We start from the raw sequence: 23,626 nt of genomic DNA on the forward strand, positions 1-23,626 counted from the left end.
TGGTACTCCCTGTATATAGCTCCACATTGATCTGGTACTGGTACTCCCTGTATATAGCTCCACATTGATCTGGTACTGGTACTCCCTGTATATAGCTCCACATTGATCTGGTACTGGTACTCCCTGTATATAGCTCCACATTGATCTGGTACTGGTGCTCCCTGTATATAGCTCCACATTGATCTGGTACTGGTGCTCCCTGTATATAAATCCACATTGACCTGGTACTCCATGTATATAGCTCCACATTGATCTGGTACTGGTACTCCCTGTATATAGCTCCACATTGATCTGGTACTGGTGCTCCCTGTATATAAATCCACATTGACCTGGTACTCCATGTATATAGCTCCACATTGATCTGGTACTGGTACTCCCTGTATATAGCTCCACATTGATCTGGTACTGGTGCTCCCTGTATATAGCTCCACATTGACCTGGTACTCCATGTATATAGCTCCACATTGATCTGGTACTGGTACTCCCTGTATATAGCTCCACATTGATCTGGTACTGATGCTCCCTGTATATAGCTCCACATTGACCTGGTACTCCCTGTATATAGCTCCACATTGATCTGGTACTGGTACTCCCTGTATATAGCTCCACATTGATCTGGTACTGGTGCTCCCTGTATATAGCTCCACATTGATCTGGTACTGGTACTCACTGTATATAGCTCCACATTGACCTGGTACTCCCTGTATATAGCTCCACATTGATCTGGTACTGGTACTCCCTGTATATAGCTCCACATTGATCTGGTACTGGTACTCCCTGTATATAGCTCCACATTGATCTGGCACTGGTGCTCCCTGTATATAGCTCCACATTGACCTGGTACTCCCTGTATATAGCTCCACATTGATCTGGTGCTGGTACTCCCTGTATATAGCTCCACATTGATCTGGTACTGGTACTCCCTGTATATAGCTCCACATTGATCTGGCACTGGTGCTCCCTGTATATAGCTCCACATTGACCTGGTACTGGTACTCCCTGTATATAGCTCCACATTGATCTGGTACTGGTGCTCCCTGTATATAGCTCCACATTGATCTGGTACTGGTACTCCCTGTATATAGCTCCACATTGATCTGGTACTGGTACTCCCTGTATATAGCTCCACATTGATCTGGTACTGGTACTCCCTGTATATAGCTCCACATTGATCTGGTACTGGTACTCCCTGTATATAGCTCCACATTGACCTGGTACTCCCTGTATATAGCTCCACATTGATACGGTACTGGTACCCCCTGTATATAGCTCCACATTGACCTGGTACTCCCTGTATATAGCTCCACATTGATCTGGTACTGGTGCTCCCTGTATATAGCTCCACATTGATCTGGTACTGGTACTCCCTGTATATAGCTCCACATTGATCTGGTACTGGTACTCCCTGTATATAGCTCCACATTGATCTGGTACTGGTACTCCCTGTATATAGCTCCACATTGATCTCGTACTGGTACTCCCTGTATATAGCTCCACATTGATCTGGTACTGGAACTCCCTGTATATAGCTCCACATTGATCTGGTACTGGTACTCCCTGTATATAGCTCCACATTGACCTGGTACTCCCTGTATATAGCTCCACATTGATCTGGTACTGGTGCTCCCTGTATATAGCTCCACATTGATCTGGTACTGGTACTCCCTGTATATAGCTCCACATTGATCTGGTACTGGTACTCCCTGTATATAGCTCCACATTGATCTGGTACTGGTGCTCCCTGTATATAGCTCCACATTGATCTGGTACTGGTACTCCCTGTATATAGCTCCACATTGATCTGGTACTGGTACTCCCTGTATATAGCTCCACATTGAACTGGTACTCCCTGTATATAGCTCCACATTGATCTGGTACTGGTACTCCCTGTATATAGCTCCACATTGATCTGGTACTGGTACTCCCTGTATATAGCTCCACATTGATCTGGTACTGGTACTCCCTGTATATAGCTCCACATTGATCTGGTACTGGTACTCCCTGTATATAGCTCCACATTGATCTGGCACTGGTGCTCCCTGTATATAGCTCCACATTGACCTGGTACTGGTACTCCCTGTATATAGCTCCACATTGATCTGGTACTGGTGCTCCCTGTATATAGCTCCACATTGATCTGGTACTGGTACTCCCTGTATATAGCTCCACATTGATCTGGTACTGGTACTCCCTGTATATAGCTCCACATTGATCTGGTACTGGTACTCCCTGTATATAGCTCCACATTGATCTGGTACTGGTACTCCCTGTATATAGCTCCACATTGACCTGGTACTCCCTGTATATAGCTCCACATTGATATGGTACTGGTACCCCCTGTATATAGCTCCACATTGACCTGGTACTCCCTGTATATAGCTCCACATTGATCTGGTACTGGTGCTCCCTGTATATAGCTCCACATTGATCTGGTACTGGTACTCCCTGTATATAGCTCCACATTGATCTGGTACTGGTACTCCCTGTATATAGCTCCACATTGATCTGGTACTGGTACTCCCTGTATATAGCTCCACATTGATCTGGTACTGGTGCTCCCTGTATATAGCTCCAAATTGATCTGGTACTGGTACTCCCTGTATATAGCTCCACATTGACCTGGTACTCCCTGTATATAGCTCCACATTGATCTGGTACTGGTGCTCCCTGTATATAGCTCCACATTGATCTGGTACTGGTGCTCCCTGTATATAGCTCCACATTGATCTGGTACTGGTACTCCCTGTATATAGCTCCACATTGATCTGGTACTGGTACTCCCTGTATATAGCTCCACATTGATCTGGTACTGGTACTCCCTGTATATAGCTCCACATTGACCTGGTACTCCCTGTATATAGCTCCACATTGATCTGGTACTGGTACTCCCTGTATATAGCTCCACATTGATCTGGTACTGGTACTCCCTGTATATAGCTCCACATTGATCTGGCACTGGTGCTCCCTGTATATAGCTCCACATTGACCTGGTACTGGTACTCCCTGTATATAGCTCCACATTGATCTGGTACTGGTGCTCCCTGTATATAGCTCCACATTGATCTGGTACTGGTACTCCCTGTAGCTCCACATTGATCTGGTACTGGTACTCCCTGTATATAGCTCCACATTGATCTGGTACTGGTACTCCCTGTATATAGCTCCACATTGATCTGGTACTGGTACTCCCTGTATATAGCTCCACATTGACCTGGTACTCCCTGTATATAGCTCCACATTGATATGGTACTGGTGCTCCCTGTATATAGCTCCAAATTGATCTGGTACTGGTGCTCCCTGTATATAGCTCCACATTGATCTGGTACTGGTACTCCCTGTATATAGCTCCACATTGATCTGGTACTGGTACTCCCTGTATATAGCTCCACATTGATCTGGTACTGGTACTCCCTGTATATAGCTCCACATTGATCTGGTACTGGTACTCCCTGTATATAGCTCCACATTGATCTGGTACTGGTGCTCCCTGTATATAGCTCCACATTGACCTGGTACTCCCTGTATATAGCTCCACATTGATCTGGTACTGGTGCTCCCTGTATATAGCTCCACATTGACCTGGTACTCCCTGTATATAGCTCCACATTGATCTGGTACTGGTGCTCCCTGTATATAGCTCCACATTGATCTGGTACTGGTACTCCCTGTATATAGCTCCACATTGATCTGGTACTGGTACTCCCTGTATATAGCTCCACATTGAACTGGTACTCCCTGTATATAGCTCCACATTGATCTGGTACTGGTGCTCCCTGTATATAGCTCCACATTGACCTGGTACTCCCTGTATATAGCTCCACATTGATCTGGTACTGGTGCTCCCTGTATATAGCTCCACATTGATCTGGTACTGGTACTCCCTGTATATAGCTCCACATTGATCTGGTACTGGTACTCCCTGTATATAGCTCCACATTGAACTGGTACTCCCTGTATATAGCTCCACATTGATCTGGTACTGGTACTCCCTGTATATAGCTCCAAATTGATCTGGTACTGGTACTCCCTGTATATAGCTCCATTCTTGTGTATTTTATTTAAATCCTTCTTGTGTTACAATTTTCTTTTCATTGGGAAAGGTTTGTTAAGTAAGCATTTCACGGTAAAGTTTACAGTTGTGTTTGGCGCATGTGACAAATAAAATTAGATTGTATTTTACTTGGAAGGTATACTGATTATTGACTTGTTGAACTCATTCAATAATTCCCCCCAAAAATGTGTAAGTGTTGTGTGTGCTTCTGTGTGCGATTAAACTGTGCGAGTCTGTATGTGTCCACTCGTGTGTACAGCTTCTCTCACCCGTATGTACTGGAACTGGTCCACGGGCGAGTGGGTTGCAGCAGCGAGGGTGCCTGGGCCGTCGAGGCGGGGCTGTTTCCTGGTGATGAGGAGGAGCTTATTCCTGATGGCCGCCACGATCCTCAACTCTGACCCATGGTGGGTGTTGATGGAGTATAGGTGACACCCTGGGACAGAGAGGAAAGGGGAGGTGGAGAGAGTGGAAGAGAAAAGGCAGAGGAAAAGAGGAGAGAGAGAGGATAAAGGTGTGTGAGAGAGAAAAAGAGAGGGGAAGATATGTTTGAGTGGTTAGCAATAGAGCAATGGAATTATTACTACTATTACTATTATTACTATTATTATTATTACCATTACTGTTATTACTACTAGTATTATTATTACTGTTATTACTATTAGTATTATTATTACTATTATTACTATTATTATTATTACCATTACTGTTATTACTATTAGTATTATTATTACTGTTATTACTATTAGTATTATTATTACTATTATTACTACTAGTATTATTATTACTGTTATTACTATTAGTATTATTATTACTGTTATTACTATTAGTATTATTATTACTGTTATTACTACTAGTATTATTATTACTGTTATTACTATTAGTATTATTATTACTGTTATTACTATTAGTATTATTATTACTGTTATTACTATTATTTATATTACTCTGAGCAAATTATTACTATTATTACTATTACTCTGAGCACATTCCTCTTTGAGTGCTGCTGCTATCCTTCCCTCTGCTATCTGCCTCTGCTATCCCTCCCTCTGCTATCCCTCCCTCTGCTATCCCTCCCTCTGCTATCCCTCCCTCTGCTATCCCTCCCTCTGCTACCCTCCCTCTGCTACCCTCCCTCTGCTATCCCTCTCTCTGCTATCCCTCCCTCTGCTACCCTCCCTCTGCTATCCCTCCCTCTGCTATCCCTCCCTCTGCTATCCCTCCCTCTGCTATCCCTCCCTCTGCTATCCCTCCCTCTGCTACCCTCCCTCTGCTACCCTCCCTCTGCTATCCCCCCTCTGCTATCCCTCCCTCTGCTATCCTTCCCTCTGCTATCCCTCCCTCTGCCATCCTTCCTCTGCTATCCCTCCCTCTGCCATCCCTCCCTCTCCTACCTTCCGCCTGCTATCCCTCCTTCTGCTATCCCTCCCTCTCCTACCTTCCCTCTGCTATCCCTCCCTCTGCCATCTATCCTCTGATATCCCTCCCTCTGCCATCCCTTCCTCTGCTACTCCCCTCTGCTACAGAGAGGGTTTCAAGTGACACTATACTTGCACACAGAGTGAGTCTATGCAACTTATTATGACTTGTTAAACAAATCTTTACTCCTGAACTTATTTAGGCTTGTCATAACAAAGGATAGAATACTTATTGACTCAAGGCATTGCATATTTTCAGTTTTAATTCATTTGTAAAAATGTCTAAAAACATAATTCCACTTTGACATTATGGGGTATTGTGTGTAGGGCAGTGACACAAAATTAAAATTGAATCCATTTTAAATTAAGGTTGTAAAAACAAAATGTGGAACAAGTCAAGGAGAGTGAATACTTTCTGAAGGTCCTGTATGTTCCTATATAGAGCAGTTTGTCATGGTCCTGTATGTTCCTATATAGAGCAGTTTGTCATGGTCCTGTATGTTCCTATATAGAGCAGTTTGTATGTTCCTATATAGAGCAGTTTGTCATGGTCCTGTATGTTCCTATATAGAGCAGTTTGTCATGGTCCTGTATGTTCCTATATAGAGCAGTTTGTCATGGTCCTGTATGTTCCTATTTAGAGCAGTGTGTCATGGTCCTGTATGTTCCTATAAAGAGCAGTTTGTATGTTCCTATATAGAGCAGTTTGTATGTTCCTATATAGAGCAGTGTCATGGTCCTATATAGAGCAGTTTGTATGTTCCTATATAGAGCAGTTTGTATGTTCCTATATAGAGCAGTTTGTCATGGTCCTGTATGTTCCTATATAGAGCAGTTTGTCATGGTCCTGTATGTTCCTATATAGAGCAGTTTGTATGTTCCTATATAGAGCAGTTTGTCATGGTCCTGTATGTTCCTATATAGAGCAGTTTGTCATGGTCCTGTATGTTCCTATATAGAGCAGTTTGTATGTTCCTTTATAGAGCAGTTTGTATGTTCCTATATAGAGCAGTTTGTATGTTCCTTTATAGAGCAGTTTGTATGTTCCTATATAGAGCAGTTTGTATGTTCCTATATAGAGCAGTTTGTCATGGTCCTGTATGTTCCTATATAGAGCAGTTTGTATGTTCCTTTATAGAGCAGTTTGTATGTTCCTATATAGAGCAGTTTGTATGTTCCTTTATAGAGCAGTTTGTATGTTCCTATATAGAGCAGTTTGTATGTTCCTATATAGAGCAGTTTGTCATGGTCCTGTATGTTCCTATATAGAGCAGTTTGTATGTTCCTTTATAGAGCAGTTTGTATGTTCCTATATAGAGCAGTTTGTATGTTCCTATATAGAGCAGTTTGTCATGGTCCTGTAAGTTCCTATATAGAGCAGTTTGTATGTTCCTTTATAGAGCAGTTTGTCATGGTCCTGTATGTTCCTATATAGAGCAGTGTGTCATGGTCCTGTATGTTCCTATATAGAGCAGTGTGTCATGGTCCTGTATGTTCCTATATAGAGCAGTGTGTCATGGTCCTGTATGTTCCTATATAGAGCAGTTTGTATGTTCCTTTATAGAGCAGTTTGTCATGGTCCTGTATGTTCCTATATAGAGCAGTGTGTCATGGTCCTGTATGTTCCTATATAGAGCAGTGTGTCATGGTCCTGTATGTTCCTATATAGAGCAGTTTGTATGTTCCTATATAGAGCAGTTTGTATGTTCCTTTATAGAGCAGTTTGTCATGGTCCTGTATGTTCCTATATAGAGCAGTTTGTCATGGTCCTGTATGTTCCTATATAGAGCAGTGTGTCATGGTCCTGTATGTTCCTATATAGAGCAGTGTGTCATGGTCCTGTATGTTCCTATATAGAGCAGTGTGTCATGGTCCTGTATGTTCCTATATAGAGCAGTTTGTCATGGTCCTGTATGTTCCTATATAGAGCAGTTTGTCATGGTCCTTTATGTTCCTATATAGAGCAGTGTGTCATGGTCCTGTATGTTCCTATATAGAGCAGTTTGTATGTTCCTATATAGAGCAGTGTGTCATGGTCCTATATAGAGCAGTTTGTATGTTCCTATATAGAGCAGTTTGTTATGGTCCTGTATGTTCCTATATAGAGCAGTGTGTCATGGTCCTGTATGTTCCTATATAGAGCAGTTTGTCCAACTAGCTTAGCTGACATGTGTGCTGGCAAGGTTGCTAGACTTTACAAAATACAAACATTGCTTGAATTCTTGGGTTATGATACCAGTGTGGCAGTTGTACTAAGGCATAAATGTTCTTAAAGAATCAATGTGCATCATTAATTAAAATGACAATTTAACAGATAAAGAGATTATGCTTCGATATCGTTTTTTCTTCTTGTCACGTAGAATTAGGCATAGTGATTATGCCTCTAGATTGCAGGAACAAGTTTTTTCAGATGTTTGAAAAATTCTCAGATGGACCACCCCCACCCGATCCTCACATACTTTGTGCCCCCTCCAAAAGAATGGGTGCATGACACCCCTGTGTGTGTGTGTGTGTGTGTGTGTGTGTGTGTGTGTGTGTGTGTGTGTGTGTGTGTGTGTGAACCTTTGGTCTTTTCCAGTTTGTTCTCTCGGCTGTCACACTTGGTGCGAACCAGCTGCCTCTCCTCCAAGCCTCTCTTGAGCATGCTCAGTCTGAACACATAGAGACGCGCATCCTTCCCTGGGAAACAACACAACAAAACATCCTCATTGAAGCTAATCTGGGGTTTGTGTTTCAGCCCAAAAGTAGCCCTGAGATGTAAAAACGAAGGATAGCGATTGAGAAATGTAACCAGCTTCAAATGAATAAACACAGCTGTGGCCTGACAGACCATGAAATCAAAATGTTATAAATATGCAAATATTCCAGATTGGACATTTAATACATTTTTTATAAATGTTGTTCTGTTTTCCATGTTTCTGTAATAGTGTTCCGCTGTAGGTAACCTGTAGTCTGTATCCACCCACAAACCACCTGTGTTCTGACACATGTAGCATGTTAAAGGCCAAATGTAGCCGTTTTTATTTCAACATCATATTATTTCTGGGTACCTTAATGTAATAGACTTGTTGGCAAAAAAACTATTTATCAAGCAAGATTTTCCAGTGATAGTTTCAATATAATATAAAACACATGAAAATCTGTATTTATTTTTTACTGCACTGGTCCTTTAACAGAAAGCAATCTTGGAATATTGTCACAACATGTTGTGTGAGATTAAAATAGGCTTAACTAAATCTCTATGGAATCCAAACACTGGTAGCAGCTAATTTAAAGAGATGCTCAGTCACAATTTAGTGAGTTCTGTCTGTCACTATTATGGTGCATGAATTAGAATGTATGAAGATACAAGACTAGCATGTGTGATTGGTGCTATATGTCATCTGAAATAGAATGTCTTGCAAAAGGTTCATTTAAATTCAAACAAGCTGCATTGGCATGACCATTTCTTCTGTTCTGTCTGTCTATGTGACTGTCTCTGTGTGTGTCCGTCTGTTTCTCTCTTTCACTTGCTTCCTTCATATTTGTCCCTCTCTCTGTGTTATTTCTCCCTCTCTCTCTGTGTTCTTTCTCCCTCTCTCTGTGTTCTTTCTCCCTCTCTATCTGTGTTCTTTCTCCCTCTCTCTCTGTGTTCTTTCTCCCTCTCTCTCTGTGTTCTTTCTCCCTCTCTATCTGTGTTCTTTCTCCCTCTCTCTCTGTGTTCTTTCTCCCTCTCTGTGTTCTTTCTCCCTCTCTGTGTTCTTTCTCCCTCTGTGTTCTTTCTCCCTCTCTCTCTGTGTTCTTTCTCCCTCTCTCTCTCTGTGTTCTTTCTCCCTCTCTCTCTGTGTTCTTTCTCCCTCTCTCTCTGTGTTCTTTCTCCCTCTGTCTCTCTGTGTTCTTTCTCCCTCTCTCTCTGTGTGTTCTTTCTCCCTCTCTCTCTGTGTTCTTTCTCCCTCTCTCTCTCTGTGTTCTTTCTCCCTCTCTCTCTGTGTTCTTTCTCCCTCTCTCTCTGTTCTTTCTCCCTCTCTCTCTGTGTTCTTTCTTCCTCTCTGTGTTCTTTCTCCCTCTCTCTGTGTTCTTTCTCCCTCTCTATCTGTGTTCTTTCTCCCTCTCTCTCTGTGTTCTTTCTCCCTCTCTCTCTGTGTTGTTTCTCCCTCTCTCTCTGTGTTCTTTCTCCCTCTCTCTCTGTGTTCTTTCTCCCTCTCTCTCTCTCTGTGTTCTTTCTCGCTCTCTCTCTCTGTGTTCTTTCTCCCTCTCCTTCTCTGTGTTCTTTCTCCCTCTCTCTCTGTGTGTTCTTTCTCCCTCTCTCTCTCTCTGTGTTCTTTCTCCCTCTCTCTCTCTGTGTTCTTTCTCCCTCTCTCTCTGTGTGTTCTTTCTCCCTCTCTCTGTGTGTTCTTTCTCCCTCTCTCTCTCTGTGTTCTTTCTCCCTCTCTCTCTGTGTTCTTTCTCCCTCTCTCTCTGTTCTTTCTCCCTCTCTCTCTGTGTTCTTTCTCCCTCTCTCTCTCTCTGTGTTCTTTCTCCCTCTCTCTCTGTGTTCTTTCTCCCTCTCTGTGTTATTTCCCCCTCTGTGTTCTTTCTCCCTCTCTCTGTCTCATGACCATTTCTTCTGTTCTGTCTGTCTATGTGACTGTCTCTGTGTGTGTCCGTCTGTTTCTCTCTTTCACTTGCTTCCTTCATATTTGTCCCTCTCTCTGTGTTATTTCTCCCTCTCTCTCTGTGTTCTTTCTCCCTCTCTCTGTGTTCTTTCTCCCTCTCTATCTGTGTTCTTTCTCCCTCTCTCTCTGTGTTCTTTCTCCCTCTCTCTCTGTGTTCTTTCTCCCTCTCTATCTGTGTTCTTTCTCCCTCTCTCTCTGTGTTCTTTCTCCCTCTCTGTGTTCTTTCTCCCTCTCTGTGTTCTTTCTCCCTCTGTGTTCTTTCTCCCTCTCTCTCTGTGTTCTTTCTCCCTCTCTCTCTCTGTGTTCTTTCTCCCTCTCTCTCTGTGTTCTTTCTCCCTCTCTCTCTGTGTTCTTTCTCCCTCTGTCTCTCTGTGTTCTTTCTCCCTCTCTCTCTGTGTGTTCTTTCTCCCTCTCTCTCTGTGTTCTTTCTCCCTCTCTCTCTCTGTGTTCTTTCTCCCTCTCTCTCTGTGTTCTTTCTCCCTCTCTCTCTGTTCTTTCTCCCTCTCTCTCTGTGTTCTTTCTTCCTCTCTGTGTTCTTTCCCCCTCTGTGTTCTTTCTCCCTCTCTCTGTGTTCTTTCTCCCTCTCTCTGTGTTCTTTCTCCCTCTCTCTCTGTGTTGTTTCTCCCTCTCTCTCTGTGTTCTTTCTCCCTCTCTCTCTGTGTTCTTTCTCCCTCTCTCTCTCTCTGTGTTCTTTCTCGCTCTCTCTCTCTGTGTTCTTTCTCCCTCTCCTTCTCTGTGTTCTTTCTCCCTCTCTCTCTGTGTGTTCTTTCTCCCTCTCTCTCTCTCTGTGTTCTTTCTCCCTCTCTCTCTCTGTGTTCTTTCTCCCTCTCTCTCTGTGTGTTCTTTCTCCCTCTCTCTCTGTGTTCTTTCTCCCTCTCTCTCTCTGTGTTCTTTCTCCCTCTCTCTCTGTGTTCTTTCTCCCTCTCTCTCTGTTCTTTCTCCCTCTCTCTCTGTGTTCTTTCTCCCTCTCTCTCTCTGTGTTCTTTCTCCCTCTCTCTCTGTGTTCTTTCTCCCTCTCTGTGTTATTTCCCCCTCTGTGTTCTTTCTCCCTCTCTCTGTGTTCTTTCTCCCTCTCTCTCTGTGTTCTTTCTCCCTCTCTCTCTGTGTTCTTTCTCCCTCTCTCTCTGTGTTATTTCTCCCTCTCTCTCTCTGTGTTCTTTCTCGCTCTCTCTCTCTGTGTTCTTTCTCCCTCTCTCTCTCTGTGTTCTTTCTCCCTCTCTCTCTCTGTGTTCTTTCTCCCTCTCTCTCTGTGTTCTTTCTCCCTCTCTCTCTCTGTGTTCTTTCTCCCTCTCTCTCTGTGTGTTCTTTCTCCCTTTCTCTCTGTGTGTTCTTTCTCCCTCTCTCTCTGTGTTCTTTCTCCCTCTCTCTCTCTGTGTTCTTTCTCCCTCTCTCTCTGTGTTCTTTCTCCCTCTCTCTCTCTGTGTTCTTTCTCCCTCTCTCTCTGTGTTCTTTCTCCCTCTGTGTTCTTTCTCCCTCTCTCTCTGTTCTTTCTCCCTCTCTCTGTGTGTTCTTTCTCCCTCTCTCTCTGCGTGTTCTTTCTCCCTCTCTCTCTGTGTGTTCTTTCTCCCTCTCTCTCTCTATGTTCTTTCTCCCTCTCTATCTGTGTTCTTTCTCCCTCTCTCTCTGTTCTTTCTCCCTCTCTCTGTGTGTTCTTTCTCCCTCTCTCTCTCTGTTCTTTCTCCCTCTCTCTGTGTGTTCTTTCTCCCTCTCTCTCTCTCTGTGTTCTTTCTCCCTCTGTGTTCTTTCTCCCTCTCTCTCTCTGTGTTCTTTCTCCCTCTCTCTGTTCTTTCTCCCTCTCTCTCTCTCTGTGTTCTTTCTCCCTCTCTGTGTTCTTTCTCCCTCTCTCTCTCTCTGTGTTCTTTCTCCCTCTCTCTCTCTGTGTTCTTTCTCCCTCTCTCTCTGTGTTCTTTCTCCCTCTCTCTCTCTGTGTTCTTTCTCCCTCTCTCTCTGTGTTCTTTCTCCCTCTCTCTCTCTGTGTTCTTTCTCCCTCTCTCTCTGTGTTCTTTCTACCTCTCTGTGTTCTTTCTCCCTCTGTGTTCTTTCTCCCTCTCTCTGTGTTCTTTCTCCCTCTCTCTGTGTTCTTTCTCCCTCTCTCTCTGTGTTGTTTCTCCCTCTCTCTCTGTGTTCTTTCTCCCTCTCTCTGTGTGTTCTTTCTCCCTCTCTCTCTCTCTGTGTTCTTTCTCGCTCTCTCTCTCTCTGTTCTTTCTCCCTCTCCTTCTCTGTGTTCTTTCTCCCTCTCTCTCTGTGTGTTCTTTCTCCCTCTCTCTCTGTGTTCTTTCTCCCTCTCTCTCTCTGTGTTCTTTCTCCCTCTCTCTCTGTGTGTTCTTTCTCCCTCTCTCTCTGTGTTCTTTCTCCCTCTCTCTCTCTGTGTTCTTTCTCCCTCTCTCTCTGTGTTCTTTCTCCCTCTCTCTCTGTTCTTTCTCCCTCTCTCTCTGTGTTCTTTCTCCCTCTCTCTCTCTGTGTTCTTTCTCCCTCTCTCTATGTGTTCTTTCTCCCTCTCTGTGTTATTTCCCCCTGTGTTCTTTCTCCCTCTCTCTGTGTTCTTTCTCCCTCTCTCTCTGTGTTCTTTCTCCCTCTCTCTCTGTGTTCTTTCTCCCTCTCTCTCTGTGTTATTTCTCCCTCTCTCTCTCTGTGTTCTTTCTCGCTCTCTCTCTCTCTGTGTTCGTTCTCCCTCTCTCTCTCTGTGTTCTTTCTCCCTCTCTCTCTCTGTGTTCTTTCTCCCTCTCTCTCTGTGTTCTTTCTCCCTCTCTCTCTCTGTGTTCTTTCTCCCTCTCTCTCTGTGTGTTCTTTCTCCCTCTCTCTCTGTGTGTTCTTTCTCCCTCTCTCTCTGTGTTCTTTCTCCCTCTCTCTCTCTGTGTTCTTTCTCCCTCTCTCTCTGTGTTCTTTCTCCCTCTCTCTCTCTGTGTTCTTTCTCCCTCTCTCTCTGTGTTCTTTCTCCCTCTGTGCTCTTTCTCCCTCTCTCTCTGTTCTTTCTCCCTCTCTCTGTGTGTTCTTTCTCCCTCTCTCTCTGTGTGTTCTTTCTCCCTATCTCTCTGTGTGTTCTTTCTCCCTCTCTCTCTGTGTTCTTTCTCCCTCTCTCTCTCTGTGTTCTTTCTCCCTCTCTCTCTGTGTTCTTTCTCCCTCTCTCTCTCTGTGTTCTTTCTCCCTCTCTCTCTGTGTTCTTTCTCCCTCTGTGTTCTTTCTCCCTCTCTCTCTGTTCTTTCTCCCTCTCTCTGTGTGTTCTTTCTCCCTCTCTCTCTCTGTTCTTTCTCCCTCTCTCTGTGTGTTCTTTCTCCCTCTCTCTCTCTCTGTGTTCTTTCTCCCTCTGTGTTCTTTCTCCCTCTCTCTCTCTGTGTTCTTTCTCCCTCTCTCTCTGTGTGTTCTTTCTCCCTTTCTCTCTGTGTGTTCTTTCTCCCTCTCTCTCTGTGTTCTTTCTCCCTCTCTCTCTCTGTGTTCTTTCTCCCTCTCTCTCTGTGTTCTTTCTCCCTCTCTCTCTCTGTGTTCTTTCTCCCTCTCTCTCTGTGTTCTTTCTCCCTCTGTGTTCTTTCTCCCTCTCTCTCTGTTCTTTCTCCCTCTCTCTGTGTGTTCTTTCTCCCTCTCTCTCTGCGTGTTCTTTCTCCCTCTCTCTCTGTGTGTTCTTTCTCCCTCTCTCTCTCTATGTTCTTTCTCCCTCTCTATCTGTGTTCTTTCTCCCTCTCTCTCTGTTCTTTCTCCCTCTCTCTGTGTGTTCTTTCTCCCTCTCTCTCTCTGTTCTTTCTCCCTCTCTCTGTGTGTTCTTTCTCCCTCTCTCTCTCTCTGTGTTCTTTCTCCCTCTGTGTTCTTTCTCCCTCTCTCTCTCTGTGTTCTTTCTCCCTCTCTCTGTTCTTTCTCCCTCTCTCTCTCTCTGTGTTCTTTCTCCCTCTCTGTGTTCTTTCTCCCTCTCTCTCTCTCTGTGTTCTTTCTCCCTCTCTCTCTCTGTGTTCTTTCTCCCTCTCTCTCTGTGTTCTTTCTCCCTCTCTCTCTCTGTGTTCTTTCTCCCTCTCTCTCTGTGTTCTTTCTCCCTCTCTCTCTCTGTGTTCTTTCTCCCTCTCTCTCTGTGTTCTTTCTACCTCTCTGTGTTCTTTCTCCCTCTGTGTTCTTTCTCCCTCTCTCTGTGTTCTTTCTCCCTCTCTCTGTGTTCTTTCTCCCTCTCTCTCTGTGTTGTTTCTCCCTCTCTCTCTGTGTTCTTTCTCCCTCTCTCTCTGTGTTCTTTCTCCCTCTCTCTCTCTCTGTGTTCTTTCTCGCTCTCTCTCTCTCTGTTCTTTCTCCCTCTCCTTCTCTGTGTTCTTTCTCCCTCTCTCTCTGTGTGTTCTTTCTCCCTCTCTCTCTGTGTTCTTTCTCCCTCTCTCTCTCTGTGTTCTTTCTCCCTCTCTCTCTGTGTGTTCTTTCTCCCTCTCTCTCTGTGTTCTTTCTCCCTCTCTCTCTCTGTGTTCTTTCTCCCTCTCTCTCTGTGTTCTTTCTCCCTCTCTCTCTGTTCTTTCTCCCTCTCTCTCTGTGTTCTTTCTCCCTCTCTCTCTCTGTGTTCTTTCTCCCTCTCTCTCTGTGTTCTTTCTCCCTCTCTGTGTTATTTCCCCCTGTGTTCTTTCTCCCTCTCTCTGTGTTCTTTCTCCCTCTCTCTCTGTGTTCTTTCTCCCTCTCTCTCTGTGTTCTTTCTCCCTCTCTCTCTGTGTTATTTCTCCCTCTCTCTCTCTGTGTTCTTTCTCGCTCTCTCTCTCTCTGTGTTCGTTCTCCCTCTCTCTCTCTGTGTTCTTTCTCCCTCTCTCTCTCTCTGTGTTCTTTCTCCCTCTCTCTCTGTGTTCTTTCTCCCTCTCTCTCTCTGTGTTCTTTCTCCCTCTCTCTCTGTGTGTTCTTTCTCCCTCTCTCTCTGTGTGTTCTTTCTCCCTCTCTCTCTGTGTTCTTTCTCCCTCTCTCTCTCTGTGTTCTTTCTCCCTCTCTCTCTGTGTTCTTTCTCCCTCTCTCTCTCTGTGTTCTTTCTCCCTCTCTCTCTGTGTTCTTTCTCCCTCTGTGCTCTTTCTCCCTCTCTCTCTGTTCTTTCTCCCTCTCTCTGTGTGTTCTTTCTCCCTCTCTCTCTGTGTGTTCTTTCTCCCTATCTCTCTGTGTGTTCTTTCTCCCTCTCTCTCTCTATGTTCTTTCTCCCTCTCTATCTGTGTTCTTTCTCCCTCTCTCTGTTCTTTCTCCCTCTCTCTGTGTGTTCTTTCTCCCTCTCTCTCTCTCTGTTCTTTCTCCCTCTCTCTGTGTGTTCTTTCTCCCTCTCTCTCTCTCTGTGTTCTTTCTCCCTCTGTGTTCTTTCTCCCTCTCTCTCTCTCTCTGTTCTTTCTCCCTCTCTCTGTTCTTTCTCCCTCTCTCTCTCTCTCTGTGTTCTTTCTCCCTCTCTGTGTTCTTTCTCCCTCTCTCTCTCTCTGTGTTCTTTCTCCCTCTCTCTCTCTGTGTTCTTTCTCCCTCTCTCTCTGTGTTCTTTCTCCCTCTCTCTCTCTGTGTTCTTTCTCCCTCTCTCTCTGTGTTCTTTCTCCCTCTCTCTCTGTGTTCTTTCTCCCTCTCTCTCTCTGTGTTCTTTCTCCCTCTCTCTCTGTGTTCTTTCTACCGCTCTGTGTTCTTTCTCCCTCTGTGTTCTTTCTCCCTCTCTCTGTTCTTTCTCCCACTCTCTCTGTGTTCTTTCTCCCTCTCTCTCTGTGTTCTTTCTCCCTCTGTGTTCTTTCTCCCTCTCTCTCTCTGTGTTCTTTCTCCCTCTCTCTCTGTGTTCTTTCTCCCTCTCTCTCTGTGTTCTTTCTCCCTCTCTCTCTCTGTTCTTTCTCCCTCTCTCTGTGTGTTATTTCTCCCTCTCCATCTCTGTTCTTTCTCCCTCTCTCTGTGTGTTCTTTCTCCCTCTCTCTCTCTCTGTGTTCTTTCTCCCTCTGTGTTCTTTCTCCCTCTCTCTCTCTGTGTTCTTTCGCCCTCTCTCTCTGTTCTTTCTCCCTCTCTCTCTCTCTGTGTTCTTTCTCCCTCTCTGTGTTCTTTCTCCCTCTCTCTCTGTGTTCTTTCTCCCTCTCTCTCTGTATCCTTTCTCCCTCTCTCTCTCTGTGTTCTTTCTCCCTCTCTCTCTGTGTTCTTTCTCCCTCTCTCTCTCTCTGTGTTCTTTCTCCCTCTCTCTCTGTTCTTTCTCCTTCTCTCTATGTGTTCTTTCTCCCTCTCTCTCTGTGTTCTTTCTCCCTCTCTCTGTGTGTTCTTTCTCCCTCTCTCTGTGTGTTCTTTCTCCCTCTCTCTCTGTGTGTTCTTTCTCCCTCTCAATAGGTCAACCCAGAACCTGGTCCTGCCGGACACACACACACACACACACACACACACACACACACACACACACACACAGCAGTCTACAGGGGGAGGATGTGTATAGGTCAGCCCCCTCAGACCACAAAGGGAGATCAATGTGTTCGCTAGAGTGACTGAGACACAAGTAAACACCCTAAAATACACAAGGAGAGGGATGGAGGTAGTGAGAAAGAGAAAGAGATGGAGGGGGATGGAGGGAGGAAGAAAGAGAGAGAGAGGGAGAGAGAGAGAAAGAGAGAGAGAGAGAGAGAGAGAGGGAGGTAGGGTGAAAGAGAGGGAGAGAGAGAGGGAGGGATGGAGGTAGGGAGAAAGAGAGGGAGAGAGAGGGAGGGATGGAGGTAGGGAGAAAGAGAGGGAGAGAGAGAGAGGGAGGAATGGAGGTAGGGAGAAAGAGAGGGAGAAAGAGGGAGGTAGGGAGAAAGAGAGGGAGAGAGAGGAAGGGATGGAGGTAGGGAGAAAGAGAGGGAGAGAGAGGGAGGGATGGAGGTAGGGAGAAAGAGAGGGAGAGAGAGGGAGGAATGGAGGTAGGGAGAAAGAGAGGGAGAGAGAGGGAGGGATGGAGGTAGGGAGAAAGAGAGGGAGGGATGGAGGTAGGGAGAAAGAGAGGGAGAGAGAGGGAGGGATGGAGGTAGTGAGAAAGAGAGGGAGGGATGGAGATAGGGAGTAAGAGAGGGAGAGAGAGGGAGGGATGGAGGTAGGGAGAAAGAGAGGGAGGGGTGGAGGTAGGGAGAAAGAGAGGGAGAGAGAGGGAGGAATGGAGGTAGGGAGAAAGAGAGGGAGAGAGAGGGAGGGATGGAGGTAGGGAGAAAGAGAGGGAGAGAGAGAGAGGGAGGAATGGAGGTAGGGAGAAAGAGAGGGAGAAAGAGGGAGGTAGGGAGAAAGAGAGGGAGAGAGAGGAAGGGATGGAGGTAGGGAGAAAGAGAGGGAGAGAGAGGGAGGGATGGAGGTAGGGAGAAAGAGAGGGAGAGAGAGGGAGGGATGGAGGTAGGGAGAAAGAGAGGGATGGATGGAGGTAGGGAGAAAGAGAGGGAGGGAGAGGGAGGGATGAGGTAGGGAGAAAGAGAGGGAGAGAGAGGGAGGGATGGAGGTAGGGAGAAAGAGAGGGAGAGAGAGGGAGGGATGGAGGTAGGGAGAAAGAGAGGGAGGGATGGAGGTAGGGAGAAAGAGAGGGAGAGAGAGAGGGAGGGAGGTAGGGAGAAAGAGAGGGAGGGATGGAGGTAGGGAGAAAGAGAGGGAGAGAGAGGGAGGGATGGAGGTAGGGAGAAAGAGAGGGAGGGGTGGAGGTAGGGAGAAAGAGAGGGAGAGAGAGGGAGGGGTGGAGGTAGGGAGAAAGAGAGGGAGGGAGAGGGAGGGATGGAGGTATGGAGAAAGAGAGGGAGAGAGAGGGAGGGATGGAGGTAGGGAGAAAGAGAGGGAGAGAGAGGGAGGGATGGAGGTAGGGAGAAAGAGAGGGAGGGATGGAGGTAGGGAGGTAGGGAGGGAGGGAGGGAGGGAGGAAGAGAGAGAGAGAGAGAGATGGCGGTAGGGAGAAAGAGAGGGAGAGAGAGGGAGGGATGGAGGTAGGGAGAAAGAGAGGGAGGGATGGAGGTAGGGAGAAAGAGAGGGAGAGAGAGGGAGGGATGGAGGTAGGGAGAAAGAGAGGGAGGGGTGGAGGTAGGGAGAAAGAGAGGGAGAGAGAGGGAGGGACGGAGGTAGGGAGAAAGACGGAGGGATGGAGGTAGGGAGAAAGAGAGGGAGAGAGAGGGAGGGATGGAGGTAGGGAGAAAGAGAGGGAGAGAGAGGGAGGGATGGAGGTAGGGAGAAAGAGAGGGAGAGAGAGGGAGGGATGGAGGTAGGGAGAAAGAGAGGGAGAGAGAGGGAGGAATGGAGGTAGGGAGAAAGAGAGGGAGAGAGAGGGAGGGATGGAGGTAGGGAGAAAGAGAGGGAGGGATGGAGGTAGGGAGAAAGAGAGGGAGAGAGAGGGAGGGATGGAGGTAGTGAGAAAGAGAGGGAGGGATGGAGATAGGGAGTAAGAGAGGGAGAGAGAGGGAGGGATGGAGGTAGGGAGAAAGAGAGGGAGGGGTGGAGGTAGGGAGAAAGAGAGGGAGAGAGAGGGAGGGATGGAGGTAGGGAGAAAGAGAGGGAGAGAGAGGGAGGGATGGAGGTAGGGAGAAAGAGAGGGAGGGATGGAGGTAGGGAGAAAGAGAGGGAGAGAGAGGGAGGGATGGAGGTAGAGAGAAAGAGAGGGAGAGAGAGGGAGGGATGGAGGTAGGGAGAAAGAGAGGGAGGGATGGAGGTAGGGAGAAAGAGAGGGAGAGAGAGAGAGGGAGGGATGGAGGTAGGGAGAAAGAGAGGGAGAGAGAGGGAGGGATAGAGGTAGGGAGAAAGAGAGGGAGGGATGGAAGTAGGGAGAAAGAGAGGGAGAGAGAGGGAGGGATAGAGGTAGAGAGAAAGAGAGGGAGGGATGGAGGTAGGGAGAAAGAGAGGGAGAGAGAGGGAGGGATGGAGGTAGGGAAAAAGAGAGGGAGAGAGAAGGAGGGATGGACGTAGGGAGAAAGAGAGGGAGGGATGGAGGTAGGGAGAAAGAGAGGGAGAGAGAGGGAGGGATGGAGGTAGGGAGAAAGAGAGGGAGGGATGGAGGTAGGGAGAAAGAGAGGGAGAGAGAGGGAGGGATGGAGGTAGGGAGAAAGAGAGGGAGGGATGGAGGTAGGGAGAAAGAGAGGGAGAGAGAGGGAGGGATGGAGGTAGTGAGAAAGAGAGGGAGGGATGGAGGTAGGGAGAAAGAGAGGGAGAGAGAGGGAGGGATGGAGGTAGGGAGTAAGAGAGGGAGAGAGAGGGAGGGATGGAGGTAGGGAGAAAGAGAGGGAGGGGTGGAGGTAGGGAGAAAGAGAGGGAGAGAGAGGGAGGGATGGAGGTAGGGAGAAAGAGAGGGAGAGAGAGGGAGGGATGGAGGTAGGGAGAAAGAGAGGGAGGGATGGAGGTAGGGAGAAAGAGAGGGAGAGAGAGGGAGGGATGGAGGTAGAGAGAAAGAGAGGGAGAGAGAGGGAGGGATGGAGGTAGGGAGAAAGAGAGGGAGGGATGGAGGTAGGGAGAAAGAGAGGGAGAGAGAGAGAGGGAGGGATGGAGGTAGGGAGAAAGAGAGGGAGAGAGAGGGAGGGATAGAGGTAGGGAGAAAGAGAGGGAGGGATGGAAGTAGGGAGAAAGAGAGGGAGAGAGAGGGAGGGATGGAGGTAGAGAGAAAGAGAGGGAGGGATGGAGGTAGGGAGAAAGAGAGGGAGAGAGAGGGAGGGATGGAGGTAGGGAAAAAGAGAGGGAGAGAGAGGGAGGGATGGACGTAGGGAGAAAGAGAGGGAGGGATGGAGGTAGGGAGAAAGAGAGGGAGAGAGAGGGAGGGATGGAGGTAGGGAGAAAGAGAGGGAGGGATGGAGGTAGGGAGAAAGAGAGGGAGAGAGAGGGAGGGATGGAGGTAGGGAGAAAGAGAGGGAGGGATGGAGGTAGGGAGAAAGAGAGGGAGGGATGGAGGTAGGGAGAAAGAGAGGGGGGGATGGAGGTAGGGAGAAAGAGAGGGAGAGAGAGGGAGGGAGGGATGGAGGTAGGGAGAAAGAGAGGGAGAGAGAGGGAGGGATGGAGGTAGGGAGAAAGAGAGGGAGGGATGGAGGTAGGGAGAAAGAGAGGGAGAGAGAGGGAGGGAGGGAGGGAGGTAGGGAGGAAGAGAGGGAGAGAGAGGGAGGGATGGAGGTAGGGAGAAAGAGAGGGAGGGATGGAGGTAGGGAGAAAGAGAGGGAGAGAGAGGGAGGGATGGAGGTAGGGAGAAAGAGAGGGAGGGATGGAGGTAGGGAGAAAGAGAGGGAGAGAGAGGGAGGGAGGGATGGAGGTAGGGAGAAATAGAGAGAGGGGGTTAAGAAAGGTGGGTAGGAGTGGGCGGGAGCTAAATTAAAGAAGGGACATAGAACAGGAGACAGAGAAGGTGAGGGAGAGAAAGAGGAGGAAGCAGATGAAAATAGAGAGGGAGACAGATATGTAGGAATGGAGAAACAGTAGAAATGAAATGAAAGACAGTATGGAGAAACAGTAGAAATGAAATGAAAAACAGTATGGAGGAATGGAGAAACAGTAGAAATGAAATGAAAGACAGTATGTAGGAATGGAGAAACAGTAGAAATGAAATGAAAGACAGTATGTAGGAATGGAGAAACAGTAGAAATGAAATGAAAGACAGTATGGAGGAATGGAGAAACAGTAGAAATGAAATGAAAGACAGTATGTAGGAATGGAGAAACAGTAGAAATGAAATGAAAGACAGTATGTAGGAATGGAGAAACAGTAGAAATGAAATGAAAGACAGTATGTAGGAATGGAGAAACAGTAGAAATGAAATGAAAGACAGTATGGAGGAATGGAGAAAGAGTAGAAATGAAATGAAAGACAGTATGGAGGAATGGAGAAACAGTAGAAATGAAATGAAAGACAGTATGGAGGAATGGAGAAACAGTAGAAATGAAATGAAAGACAGTATGGAGGAATGGAGAAAGAGTAGAAATGAAATGAAAGACAGTATGGAGGAATGGAGAAACAGTAGAAATGAAATGAAAGACAGTATGGAGGAATGGAGAAACAGTAGAAATGAAATGAAAGACAGTATGTAGGAATGGAGAAAGAGTAGAAATGAAATGAAAGACAGTATGGAGGAAAGCTGCTCAGTCTAACTAAGGAGAGTACCCACCTTTGTCAGCCCTGGTGATGAGTAGGTCCTGAGGCTCTACAACGTGTATCTGTTTCACCACCATAGTCTTATCAAACACCTGCACTGGGGGCAGGACCTGGGCATCTACAAACACAACACAACACCATAATAGTCTTATCACACACCTGCACTGTGGACAGGGCCTGTTATCTACAAACACAACACCACACCATAATAGTCTTATCACACACCTGCACTGTGGGCAGGACCTGGGCATCTACAAACACAACACAACACCATAATAGTCTTATCACACACCTGCACTGTGGACAGGGCCTGTTATCTACAAACACAACACAACACCATAATAGTCTTATCACACACCTGCACTGTGGACAGGACCTGTTATCTACAAACACAACACAACACCATAATAGTCTTATCACACACCTGCACTGTGGACAGGACCTGTTATCTACAAACACAACACAACACCATAATAGTCTTATCACACACCTGCACTGTGGACAGGACCTGTTATCTACAAACACAACACCACACCATAATAGTCTTATCACACACCTGCACTGTGGACAGGACCTGTTATCTACAAACACAACACCATAATAGTCTTATCACACACCTGCACTGTGGACAGGACCTGTTATCTACAAACACAACACCACACCATAATAGTCTTATCACACACCTGCACTGTGGACAGGACCTGTTATCTACAAACACAACACCATAATAGTCGTATCACACACCTGCACTGTGGACAGGACCTGTTATCTACAAACACAACACCATAATAGTCTTATCAAACACCTGCACTGTGGACAGGACCTGTTATCTACAAACACAACACCATAATAGTCTTATCAAACACCTGCACTGTGGACAGGACCTGTTATCTACAAACACAACACAACACCATAATAGTCTTATCACACACCTGCACTGTGGACAGGACCTGTTATCTACAAACACAACACAACACCATAATAGTCTTATCACACACCTGCACTGTGGACAGGACCTGTTATCTACAAACACAACACCATAATAGTCTTATCACACACCTGCACTGTGGACAGGACCTGTTATCTACAAACACAACACCATAATAGTCTTATCAAACACCTGCACTGTGGACAGGACCTGTTATCTACAAACACAACACCATAATAGTCTTATCACACACCTGCACTGTGGACAGGACCTGTTATCTACAAACACAACACCATAATAGTCTTATCAAACACCTGCACTGTGGACAGGACCTGTTATCTACAAACACAACACCATAATAGTCTTATCACACACCTGCACTGTGGACAGGACCTGTTATCTACAAACACAACACCATAATAGTCTTATCACACACCTGCACTGTGGACAGGACCTGTTATCTACAAACACAACACAACACCATAATAGTCTTATCACACACCTGCACTGTGGACAGGACCTGTTATCTACAAACACAACACAACACCATAATAGTCTTATCACACACCTGCACTGTGGACAGGACCTGTTATCTACAAACACAACACCATAATAGTCTTATCACACACCTGCACTGTGGACAGGACCTGTTATCTACAAACACAACACAACACCATTATAGTCTTATCACACACCTGCACTGTGGACAGGACCTGTTATCTACAAACACAACACAACACCATAATAGTCTTATCACACACCTGCACTGTGGACAGGACCTGTTATCTACAAACACAACACCATAATAGTCTTATCACACACCTGCACTGTGGACAGGACCTGTTATCTACAAACACAACACAACACCATAATAGTCTTATCACACACCTGCACTGTGGACAGGACCTGTTATCTACAAACACAACACCATAATAGTCTTATCAAACACCTGCACTGTGGACAGGACCTGTTATCTACAAACACAACACCATAATAGTCTTATCACACACCTGCACTGTGGACAGGACCTGTTATCTACAAACACAACACCATAATAGTCTTATCACACACCTGCACTGTGGACAGGACCTGTTATCTACAAACACAACACAACACCATAATAGTCTTATCAAACACCTGCACTGTGGACAGGGCCTGTTATCTACAAACACAACACCATAATAGTCTTATCAAACACCTGCACTGTGGACAGGACCTGTTATCTACAAACACAACACCACACCATAATAGTCTTATCACACACCTGCACTGTGGACAGGACCTGTTATCTACAAACACAACACCACACCATAATAGTCTTATCACACACCTGCACTGTGGACAGGACCTGTTATCTACAAACACAACACAACACCATAATAGTCTTATCAAACACCTGCACTGTGGACAGGACCTGTTATCTACAAACACAACACCACACCATAATAGTCTTATCACACACCTGCACTGTGGACAGGACCTGTTATCTACAAACACAACACCACACCATAATAGTCTTATCACACACCTGCACTGTGGACAGGACCTGTTATCTACAAACACAACACCATAATAGTCTTATCACACACCTGCACTGTGGACA

The 23,626-nt window shown here is 46.1% G+C and overlaps 1 protein-coding gene across 5 annotated transcripts in view; it reads right to left on the reverse strand.

Annotated features, from left to right (window-relative positions):
• Positions 1-23,626, reverse strand: part of garnl3 (GTPase activating Rap/RanGAP domain like 3) — a 182,360-nt gene that overhangs the window by 40,842 nt on the left and 117,892 nt on the right. For all 5 annotated transcript variants that reach the window (XM_036976924.1, XM_036976923.1, XM_036976921.1 and 2 more), the window contains exons 20-22: positions 21,109-21,213; positions 8,032-8,148; positions 4,321-4,487 (exon numbers count right to left, since the gene is read on the reverse strand). In XM_036976924.1, the coding sequence (XP_036832819.1) occupies positions 4,321-4,487; positions 8,032-8,148; positions 21,109-21,213 (389 nt within the window). The remainder of the gene's footprint in view (positions 1-4,320; positions 4,488-8,031; positions 8,149-21,108; positions 21,214-23,626) is intronic.

This window comes from Oncorhynchus mykiss, chromosome 5 (assembly GCF_013265735.2).
Source record: "Oncorhynchus mykiss isolate Arlee chromosome 5, USDA_OmykA_1.1, whole genome shotgun sequence".
Lineage (NCBI taxonomy): Eukaryota > Metazoa > Chordata > Actinopteri > Salmoniformes > Salmonidae > Oncorhynchus > Oncorhynchus mykiss.